This window comes from Salvia splendens, chromosome 8 (genome assembly GCF_004379255.2).
Source record: "Salvia splendens isolate huo1 chromosome 8, SspV2, whole genome shotgun sequence".
Taxonomy (NCBI): domain Eukaryota; kingdom Viridiplantae; phylum Streptophyta; class Magnoliopsida; order Lamiales; family Lamiaceae; genus Salvia; species Salvia splendens.
The window spans coordinates 11,109,360-11,121,668 of record NC_056039.1 but is presented as its reverse complement, the minus strand read 5'-3'; the positions used below and the strand labels follow the sequence as shown (position 1 = coordinate 11,121,668).

General features: G+C 35.7%; 1 protein-coding gene across 1 annotated transcript; it reads left to right on the top strand.

Annotated features, from left to right (window-relative positions):
• Nucleotides 1-9,292: 9,292 nt before the first annotated feature.
• LOC121743836 (basic leucine zipper 43-like) lies at nt 9,293-9,907 on the top strand. The gene has a single exon (XM_042137206.1). It carries the CDS (start codon nt 9,397-9,399, stop codon nt 9,841-9,843), a length of 447 nt encoding a protein of 148 aa, XP_041993140.1. The 5' UTR covers nt 9,293-9,396; the 3' UTR covers nt 9,844-9,907.
• The last annotated feature ends 2,402 nt before the right edge of the window (nt 9,908-12,309 follow it).

Sequence of the window (12,309 nt, the reverse complement as noted above, 5' to 3'; positions counted from 1 at the left end):
GAGGATGAATTCCCTTGTCTTAAACCTGTCCCTAAACCCTCTCCAACAAGTGTTGACAGTGAGCCTCTGATTGAGGTCCACTGACACTCTCACTGAGGTGGAGTCATCTCAGGATACTTCAAGTGAGGTGGAGCACTTCTGGAATTCCAGCCCTATTTCCCCTGAGCCTAAGCCTGGCCCATTTCCTGCCCATGTTGACCAAGTCAATGAAACTGCTGCACAAGTAGATAACCCTGCAAGATTACCTCCTAGCTAGAGATAGAGTCAGGAGAAATATAAATCCTCCTGATAGGTTTACTGGCTTGGTGAATTTAATTGCTTTTGCTTTTAATGTGCATGAATCTGATGGGAATGAACCCCAGTCTTTTAAACATGCTCTTAAATCTAAGTTTTGGAAATTATGGCAAAGAGCCATGGAAGATAAAATGCTCTCTTTAAAACTTAATTGTACTTGGTTGCTTGTTCCCTTGCCTGCTGGTGCCTCTGTGGTTGACCGCAGGTGGCTTTATAAGATTAAAAATGAGGTGGATGGCCTCAGGTACAAGGCCAGACTTGTGGCCAAAGGTTTTACTCAACAAGATGGAGTAGATTATACTGAAATTTTTGCTCCTGATGTGAAATTTACTACTGTTAGACTTATGTTTGCTCTACGTGCTCACTTTGATTGGGAATTGAAACAAATTGATGTTAAAACTGACTTCTTGCATGGTGACCTAGATAAACCTAGCTACATGAAACAGCCATAGGGCTTTGTTGATCCTAAATATCCTAATCATGTTTGCTTACTTAAGAAGACTCTGTATGGCTTGAAGCAGTCCCCTACACAATGGAACATCAAGTTTTATGCGGAAACTTGGGTTTGTGAAAAGTACCTTTGATGCATGCTTGTATGTTAAAAACCTTGATAAAGTTTCTGTTTTCTTATTGCTATATGTTGATGATATGCTGATTATGGGACCCTGCCTTAAGTCTATTAAGTCTGTGCAATCTGCTTTGTGTGATAACTTTGACATGAAGGATCTTGGTGATGCTTAAAAGATTTTGGGAATCAATATCTATAGGAATAGAAAAGAATCTGTTATGATCCTTCACTAAGAACCATATGTGCATAAGATCTTGCAAAAGTTTAACATGTCTGCTGCTAAATCTGCTTATGTGCCTTTAGTTGCTCATTTTCTGTTGAGTAAAGATCTGTGCCTAAAGTCTGATACTGATATTGCTGCCATGGAAAAGGCACCTTATGCTAATGCTATAGGTTCTGTGATATTGCTTATGTTATTTCTTGCCTTAGTAGATATATGTCTAATCCTGGACCTGTGCACTGGGAGGCCCTAAAGTGGCTTCTTAGATATCTGAAACATATTGCAAAGTATGGTCTGTGTTTTTCTAAATGTGATGATGGTGTTGAGCTATGTGGATTCTAACTATGCCAATGACAGGGACAAAAGAAAGTACACTACTTCCTATGTATTTACTGTGTGTTGGTCTTGTATTAGTTGGAAATCTCGGTTACAACACATTGTTGCTCTCTCTACCACAGAGTCAGAATATATAGCTATCACAGAGGCTATGAGGGAAGCTATTTGGTTGAAGGGAGTTCTCTGTGAACTTAAATTCTTGAAAGTTGTTCCTGTTGTGTATTCTGATAGTCAGTCTGCCATATAATTATGCAAAACCCCTGTTTTTCATGATAGAACTAAGCATATAGATGTTAGGTTCCATTTCATTAGAGATGTTGTTGAAAAAGAAGAGGTTTTGTTGCATAAAGTGCATACTGATAAGAACCCTGCTGACATGGGTACAAAGTGTTTGCCTGTTGATAAACTGCTCACTTGCATTAGGAGTTTGCATTTTGATTGTGGCTAGCATGTGCATGTCCCGGGGGTATTAAGACCTTGCTGACTCCGAGTTTTGGCTCTTTAAAGTCACAAGGCAATTAAAGTCCTACAAGACTAATTGGATTGTCATCTGGTGTCTTGTTAGGCAACCTGGTATTCCCTATCTAATGACTTTGTGTTCTTTAGTGATTAGGAATGCCTTGTAGGCTATGATGAAGCAGTAGACCAAGGCTCTCCACTGTTTCTCCAGAAGTAGTCCAAAGGTGGAGAATGTTGAAATTGGACCACTTCTAGTTGTGGGCTATTATTAATATTAGCCTGGGCCAATATTATGAGGAGCCCAACTGGATTTTAATATTGGGGCCCAATCCCTGGTAGCCCAAGTTCAGGCGTCTCACTTACCTGATGCGCCGGATAGCCGACACTTGGCACCTCCACACGGATCTTGCATCTGGGTCTGATTTATTTGTTTGGGCTTGTTTAGGAGACTGTTACTCTCCTATCTCAGTCATTCAGATATTCTCTCTCTCTCTCTCTCTCTCTCTCTCCCTCCCTCCCTCGAAAAGTTCCTCCGCCTTCTCTCTAGTTTTTCGGCGGTTTTAGCCGGCGATTTCCTTCAAGCTCTCTTTTCCACCGACGATTCTCAGTTCTAAAGAGATGTATCGGTGTAGTTTGTGAGTTAGGTCACTTATTCGGTTCCCTTCTCAAAACTAGGGTTTCGGTCTTTTCCGGTGACCGATCCTCCGTGTGCTTGAAAGTCTTGTGTGGGAGTTTCTTGTGAGCAAGGCTGTGTTCGAAGGGTGTTTGTGGATCCGAGTGTTGAGATGGCCGTGGTGCACGGGAATCGGTGAGTTCTAGGGTTTCAGTGATCTCAGATTGGGTGGTCCGTTCAGCGGTGCTCGTCTTTGTGACTTGCTGTGAGGATTGGGGAGGTCTGAGGCCTAGAGCAGTCACTGCTGTGACCTGAGTCATTTGTGACCGGATTCTCTGATTCCGTTCTGTTTCGTTTAGCTATTGCTTAGATCCTTAGGGACCATTTTCTTGTTATACTAACTCTTCTACTTAGTGTGCAGGTGGTGAAATCGACCTAATCTAGGGGTCTGGAGCCTGACGATGATCCAGTTCTAGTTAGGGTTTATCGATTGTAATCTGTTACTAGTTAGATAAATTGTGTAACAATCTTTTGTATTGTGGCTTGTTCTTTCTGAGTCTAGCCAACTCAGTAAACGGTGTAAAACAAAAGAGGTCCTAGTAACTAGTGTCATGGTGGTCTGATCCCTAGTAGATGCCATTGATGGGTGCTGCAATTGAATTATTGCAATTATTTTTGACTCATTTGTACTAGCTTTCAAGTCTTGGTCCACTAACAATGTCGGCTCAAAGTTGCTTGGTTTTTTAGAGAAAGTGGGCAATACTTTTCTTCAGATAAAATTGGTGTTAACAAAACATTTGTGTTATTTATTTGTTGTTGGCTTGTTCCTTTGATTGAAGATCATATGATCTGTACTTAATGGTACTGTGCATTTCGATGCGCTGTCGATTTCTGGGAGGATAGATTCTTTTGGATTGCAGTTTTTAGTTCTGCAAAGTGGTACTAGATCACCAAGAATAATTGTTTGTAATTTTGTTAGAATTGTGAAAGAGTGTTAATAATTTTTGCTTAATATTGACATATTCAACATAGCTATCAGTTGGAGGAGAATCATCTTAGTAACTGAGTCCAATTGATAATGAGACTTATCAGATTCCAGATACATAATAGTACATGTTAATTAACCTTCTTTTATTAGGTTTTCATTTTATTTTTCTCTTTTACTTTGGAAATTATAATGAGACTTATCAGATTCCAGATACATAACTTTCTCCCTTTTTGTAGCTAATTTGAAGGAGAAAAAAGAGTTAACCATGTTTGAAGTTTATGTTTTATGTTTGTTAAATTTGAGTATAGTTTCTGCATAGTACAAGTGAAAAGATAAAACCAAACAAGAAAAACATGAACATATTTAATTTAGCAATGTTCACTAGAAAACATCTTCTTCCAATATAAAGCAAATTCTGCCAATAATTTTGAGCTTAATATTTTTTTGAAAAGCACACAAATTAAATAACGTGGGATATATGCTTGTAACCAGAACTTCATAGCTCACCTTCATCGACTTTTTAACAATCCTTTTTATTTAAAAGGATTCAACTTTTCGACATTAATCTTGGTCCTTGGATACAGATGAGACCCAATTAATTACTCATACGAAGGATTTAATATTATCAGTGTAATGGAAATACGGAAAACATACTTCTGAAAAAACTCAAATAAAGAAGTCAGTTTATTAAGAATATTGAGAGTTAATGATGTGTGGTCGGAGTTGGACAGCTCAGATATTAAGGAGCTGTTAGACTTAGATTATGAATATAAGTACTCGAATTAGAGGAACTACAATTGAAGAAGTTCCCAATGAAGCTCAAATCAATGTTAGAGCATAATGTTAATCAAGGCATGGGGCCAATTGGCCTGCTTATTCGGTAGGTTCTAATTTTAACCACCTGATTAACCGATTTTAGTTTCATAAATTCAAGAACCGGCAATATTAACAAAGTTTGAATTACACTATTATATTATAAAAATTATACTACAGTATATAATTATAATTAATATACTATCTGTTGTGGGCAGTTCTTTTTTTTTTAACACACACACATACACTCACATCGGAGTTCGAGATACATTGGCAAGCGAACCAGCCTCTTCCAGCCCCTCGTGATCACGTCCGAACCAGCCTCCTCCTGCCCCTCGTGGCCCACGAACTAGCCGCTTAACCACCCTCAGACGGGTCCAGGCCAAGCACCGACCTCTCCCTTTCCCTCGTGGCCCACGAACTAGCTGCTTAACCACCCTCAGACGGGTCTCGGCTCGTAAGTTGACCACCCTCAGACTGGTCCAGGCTCGTATGCTTGCAAAGTCCGAAGGCAACAAGCCTTGGGGCCACAGGGAAATTAATCCCAAGTTGCGCCATCCAGGATTCGAACTCAGGACCTCCTGGATGGCGTCATATCCTTGCCTCCCTTCTCAACCAGTTGAGCTAGGAGGCTTGGATTTGTAGGCAGTTCTTATAAAGAGAGATCTCGGAGGTAAGGGTTTGACGTCTCACATCAACGGTGTGCTGAAGCCCCCCTCAAATACAAATCATAACTTCGTATAGTAGGAGAAATCCGATCACTAGCTATTTGCTTGGATCCATAAAAACTACTTAGAACGCAAGCGCTGTGAATGCAATGTTACGATACCCGACCACATAGGAACTATGGGATGAACTAACCATCATGTTCGGAAGTGGTTTCGACTCGCTTCAAGTATACGACCTCCATCAGAAGTACGTAACATAAAACATAAGGGTGAATCTACTATGGGTGTATATGGCTTTCTAGTTGTTTGCATTCTAAATTCCTTATTTTTAACATTTATCATAATTTGTTTATTGAATTCGGGAAAAGTAATACTCCTTCCGTCCCATAAAGATATGAGCAACGGATATGGCACGGAAATTAAGACAAAATTGGTAAAGTAAGATAGAAGAGGAGAATGGTATGATAAAGTAAGAGAGATGAGAAGAATGATAGTTAAAGTAGAGTTCGTGGATAGTGAGACCTACATTATTCAATTGATATAACTTTTCAAAAATGGAATGCACATATTTTTATGGGACGGATGAAAATGGAAAGTGTACATGTTTTTATGGGACGAGTTCTCTTGCATTGTAGTATGATTACAGAATTTTTTTCAGTCATTACCTTGTAGATATAAGTCATTCTATTGTGAACGGTTGATTATGCCGATCCAAATTTAATTCCTATCTTGAATGACCGATATTGGCACGAAAGTGTGGTAATCACATCGAGATAAGTACTTCCTGCTTGATTAACCAAAGTAAGTACGAGTTCTCGATGATTATATATTTATATTTCTCTTTTTTGTTGTTGTTTTTAAGTTTCAGTTTTTTATTGTTTTGCATTTTTATGAATGGTATATTTAAATTTTTTTAGCATAAGAGTCCAATTTATATAACAACGTAATTAGAATAAAAATTTAATCCACAAACACATGTATAATTAGCATATGAATTTAATTTAGATATGAGAAATAAGATATGAGCAAAAAATTAAGACGCACGACACGTTAAAAGTCCATTTAGTAAGAAAGATAAATAAACAAAACATAATCAGGACACATATTTTAGATTATTTTCAATTATATAATTCCAATATAAATGATCAGATATGTATCCTACTAAACTGCCTCTAATTGTTGAAGGAAGGTGATGAATAAGGTTTGTAAAGGATTAGATGTGTGGCTGTTAATTCTTAAGAAAGAAATTAATTATATTAAAAAAATGATAATTAAGGGATGAGTTGTGAAGTTTGTACCTATAGAATTTTGTTATTAGCTTCGTTGTGACTTTTAGGCACTTTGAAAATATATTAACACCCCCCCCCCCCCCCCCCCAGTTAAAAACAATCTTATAAGTATACGACAAGAGTTTTAGTATTGAAAACTTGATAAACTAAGAGAAAAGTAGAAAGAGTGGGTAAAATAGAAGAGGGAAAGAGAAAAAGTAGTTAAAGTAGGAGAAAGAAAATATGAATAAATGGTAGATATAAGATGTAAATAAAGTAGGAACATAAGAAAAATAATTTGGGAAAATTTTCTATTTTTAGATGACATTTGTTTGAGGATGGACCAAAATAAAAATATGATACTATTTTTTGTGAAAGGGCATAATATTTAAGTTACTACTTCCTTTTTTTCCCTACAAAAAGTAGTCCCCTTCTCGAGGGCAATTTAGGCATTTACATACTCAATAGCTCTTATAACTCATCTTATAATTAATCATACATAGTAGCCACTAAACTTAGATTTAATGAACCGCATTTTCCCTGAGTTTTTGTAGCCTAGCATTTACAAGATTCTCATAAATATTCACAAACAATTGAGATACGATTTCAAGGATAGATTAGATTTGCCGACAAGGTTTGTGTCATATAGGGGTACTAGGTGCAAAATCATTCCGCCAAAGATCAAAAATTCAAAATCATGTATATTTTGTATATTTGGTAAGCAAAATTAGCTTTGAAGAAATGAAAGAGGAACTGATAGAAGAAAATTAACATAAAGTAGCAATCAACAGAAACCGACTCCAATCTTTTTCTCTTTAGGGCTCAAAGAAAAAGGAAATCTTTACGTTCTAATCTATTATTTAATGTCAACTTTTGAGTCCATGCAATAATAAAAATATTTATATAAAGTAGTAACAAAAAAACTAATCAATTGTAGTGGAGTCGTCCTTGAATAATATAGTACTACTTCTCTAACTCAACTTGTTCATAACACTTTACTCCATCTCACTCTTAATTACAATATATAAGTTGTATAATATGTTTTAGGTTTTCAATCATCACTTTAATTTTTCACACACTCAGTCGCTGAAAATCAAATGATAGAGTCGATTGTCTAATAACATTGAAATTATAAATATTAAATTTATAATTTGGCATACACAATTGGTTAAAATTTTGAAATGCGAATGGGGTAGTGCTTCCCTTGCACATTATTATAGTATTAAATCTTGCACGAATGGAGAAGACACATTCGAGAATCCCTTAATTATGGACTAAAAAAGATTAAAAAAAAAGTTGATGGAAATGAAATAAAGTCTACATAGGTAAGGTCCATACACGAAACTAGATATCGTCATTTGGTCAAAAAGATTCAACAAAGGGAGATGAGATTTGTGGGGATTCATCTTTTTAAATTTTGGCTCCTTCTCAACACCCATCAACGGCCTAAATTCACCATATCAAAATGCAGCTCTTCAACTTGTATTCCATATGTATAATAGCGCAACGTAGTAGAAAATGCCACAAAAAAAAAAAGTGTTAGAAATGAATCACTCACTAATCCCTTCGAAAGGCCTTATAAAGATGGGAATATCGACTCATATATAGAAGAATTAGAATTACCATTTTATTAATGTGGGGATAAGAAATGGGATGTACATTAATGTATTAAACGCGTCAATTGAAATGAAATTATTTAGTTTTATCAAGAAGACCCAAAGTTTGTGTAAAAAATGTACATTAACCTTTCATTTGATAACAAGCGTCAATTGAAAAGAAATTACTTAATATTGTCAAACCAATAGCTTTTCTTCTACTTTAATCAGGAAAAGGGATTTTAGTCACCCTCTACTCTAAAACTCCTCATTCCTTCACGACTCCAAACATTACTTTGGGTGACAAATAACAAATATTTTCTTCCCAATATTTTATATATTTTCCATGAACCAATTGCATTATTCATGCCCCCACTTGTTATAGTCTCCACTTTTTTTCCAGGCGATGTAAGCATATTATTAAAGCCAGGGACGGAACTAGAAATTTAGGTAAGCCGGTGCTGAAAAATAAAAATTATTAATAATATTAATAATTCATTTTCCGAGCCAATTAGTAAACTACCTAATTGAGCATAGATAAAAAAACAACAAAATGAATTAAATTTTACTAAAGATAGTATTTCATTTGATGAACAAAGTAAAATATATTTTCCATCCTTGGATATGATAATCAAATTACTGTTAAAAATCATATGCATTTAATTTCAAATTAGTATCAAAATAATGCGTTTAATAAATATTTCTCATCCTTGGCGTTCAAAATGATAGTTTTTATTTGAAAAAGATAAAAAAGAAAATAAATAAAGAAAGATCTTTATTCTAATAAAAACATAGTTTTGTACACTTAAATACCAAAAAAAAACATTTTGTACATGTATGTGATGATTGAGAAAAAAATAAAAATTCATAGTTTATTATACTGAGTTCGAGATAAATAAATAAGTATTATGGAAACATGCAAATTAATCTGTTAAATATATACAAAATATTAGTGTTTAATATTAATACTATTATTCAACAAAAAAGAGTGCATCTTCGATTATATCATTGTTTTAATTTATTTAAGAAATATACGTACACACAAAACGAAAAGTGGACCCCGCATGACCGCTGTAAAGTAAAATGTGTAATTGTTTTTTAAGTTTAACCCTCTCTTTTCCCTTTTTTGGCTTTCACTCTCTCTCCTTCCCCCCTCTTCTGTCTATATAAAATTAAAACTCGCCGCAGCTGAAACAAAAGCAGTGACGGCCATGGTGAAAGTTCTGCGACCGGGACCGGCTAAGCCCCCGCTGGAGCGGCGGCTTGGCCCACTGTATCTCCGTCCCTGATTAAAGCAACAAATGAGTTTTTTCATCAAATAAAGATAGAAATTGATAGTAATCCCATACGATACGTATACAATACTAGGCTTATTTAGTTTTGTTTTTTTTTTCTTTTCTTTTCTTTTGGTTTGTTTTGAATGCATTTAAAATTATTAAGAATATTTGAGTTTCCCTAATTACATACTATTACTAGTACAGTCCAGACGGTCTTTTACTTGTTTCCGATGCTATAAATACAAACCCATTCTTCATCCTCGAACTCAACAACCAACAAACGTAGAGTAAACAAAAATGCAAACAAACCAAATGAATGAGCTTCAGTATCTCCTTCAATCAAACCACCTATCCCAATTGGTCGACATTAACAACACGAACCCCCTCTACCAAGTGCAGAAATGGGGGTGCGTGAGCAGCAACTCGGCGACCTCGGACGAGGCAGAGGATCAGCAGCAGATGAGTATTATAAACGAGCGGAAGCAGCGGAGGATGATCTCCAACAGGGAGTCCGCGAGGCGGTCGAGGATGCGGAAGCAGCAGCAGCTGGACGAGCTCTGGTCGCAAGTGCTTTGCCTCAGGAATGAGAACCACCAGCTGATCGAAAAACTCAACCACGCCCTCCACACCAACGATCGCCTCCTGCACGAGAATTCGCAGCTTAAAGAGGACGCGTCTGAGCTTCGACAGATGCTCGCTCACATGCACCTCAATTCTCCCCCTCCTCCTTCTCACTTTGATTGAATTAATGCTACTATTCTTGTCTTTTCATATGTACATTAATTATTATTGCTACTGCTTATTGAAATTCCTTCTTGTCTCACGTCCACAAAATGGTGATCCTAATTCCTAACTCAACCCAACCAAATTTTTTTAACAAAGAAGCATAACTCTAGTGGATCAAAAAAAATTTATATTTTGAGATTCCAAAAAGCCAACTTCAATAATTTAATTATTTGAAATGGAACCTCAGTGCTCATGATCATGCAAGCTAAAAAACTGAGGCGATCAAGTATATAAATGGTTCGATTATAAAAACTATGGCCAATTTTGTCCTGTTTGAGCAGTGGCAGTCAAACCTCCACGTACGCGTGGTGGTTTACATGCTTTCTGTCTTATCACAAATAAGGAATTGCTTGCCACATTTTATTTGCTGTTTTATAAAGTTTAAAAGTAAGAGAAAAAATTAAGAACAAATTGTCAAGATCATACTTTGGAGGGAAAAAGAAAAGAGATTGCAAATGAAGGAATGATCATTTGGAAAACAAAGGGGTAATCAAATTCATAATAGTCAACATTTGGTCACAAGAACTTCGATAAAGGACTCTCACCTCTTCCATGATCGGGGTTAAGGTAATAAAAAGGGAATTAAGTTTACTAAGATTAGAATAAATTTTAGGTCTCACGTCAATGGCAAATCCAGGAATTCATATTCATGGGGTCGAATCAAACGAGACAGTAATATAATATTCAAATATTATTTATTAATAAAAATATTTAATTTTAAATAAAACTATGTTATAATGTACACGAAAGTTGACTCCAATTAGTATACATATTCAAAATGACTTGAAATTATTTCATTAGAAATTATTCGCGATAGTTTGGATAGATTTAATAAAATTATTAATAGTCGAGATATATTCAATTATCAATCTTTTCATATAGCACTTATTAATCGGGTCTATAGGATAAATATTAGTACTTCCTATGTCCCCTAAAAATATACTTTTATATTAGTAATTTTTTTCTCCCTAACGAAGTGAGACTCATTTTCTATTAACACACTTTACTTTTTATCTTTTCTTACTTTATCAATTTTGCATTAAGACTCGTGCCGTTTGAAATTTTTCTATTTTTAGGGAACGAGGGAGTGTAATAAAATGAATAATCAAAAGCAAAAGTAATTAAATTAGAAAAAAAAAATGACTAAGATAACAAAATAGATTATTGATTAGTCTACAAAGTGAAAAGAATGAAAATAATAATAGTCTCATTATAGAAAAGTGAGTTAAAGATTATCAATATTAGTGTTGAAACTTGAAACTTATACACGGTTTTCGTTCAACTTCAATTATTATGAAACATTGAATTAATGTTGGAATTTCTATTAAAATACAAGGTGAAAAATGAGTTAGGCTATAACTTAATTAGTACTTAATAAAATAAGATGGTCCAGTTTATAAAGCCCAACTAATAGAAAATTAATAGGAAATTAAACTCCAGTCCAGACAGTCATCGGATGGGTGTTGAGGATGGGGTCGAAGGTGCGGAGACTATGGGGTCGGCTGCCGATGGAGGGCGTCTTCCGGCGACTCTCCACGGCTGGCGGTGGGGTCGGCTGACCCCGCCCGACCCCACGTAGATCTGCCGCTGTCTCGCGTGAAAGATTTCTGACATTCCATTTTAATTAAATCAAGAAATTTGATTACCTATTACTAATTCAATCTTGTGGTTTTTAAAATTACTAAAATATTAATTAAATTAAAAGATTTAATTTAGAAAGTTAATTTCATTCTGGTAATGAATAATTAAGTACTAAGTCCATTGCTTAATTGAAGCCGGTCCATAAATTAATTTGTTCAACCCAACTAGGCAGATCAAAGTTCATATCAGATAGTGCCCTAATCTTTAAAATAATCGGGCCAAACAAAATCACTATAAACCCATCCTCCGAACATAATTAAATCGGCCCAACAAAACCACTATAAACCCATCCTCCAAACATAAGTAAATTGGCCCAATTAATGGATCCAGGTCCAATTGATGCTAGGGTGTTAAAAGGGCGGACGGACATCCATCCGCAGCGGTGAGCAGGACGCTGTCCGTCTGTCCGTGCCAGCAGCACAACACCGCTGTCCGCCGCTGCGCTCTTACCGCTGGCGCGACGCTGCTCGATGCATCGAGCACGTCCGTGCCAGCGAGCATCTGACGTGGCGCGTTCTGATTGGCCAACGACATTTCCATTGGAAATTCAATTTTTTTAAAAAAAAATCGAAAATAATACCAAAAAATAAAAAAAAAATATTTTCAGAATCCCAAAAAGCTGGCTGTTTTTTTACCGTTTTTCTGGATTTATTTTTTATTTTTTTATTTTTATCATCCCCAAAATCATCTATAAATACACACATTCATCATCCATTTTTCACATCAAATAATCTCTCATTCATCTCTTTTATATTTTTTTCATACAACTTATATCTACATCTT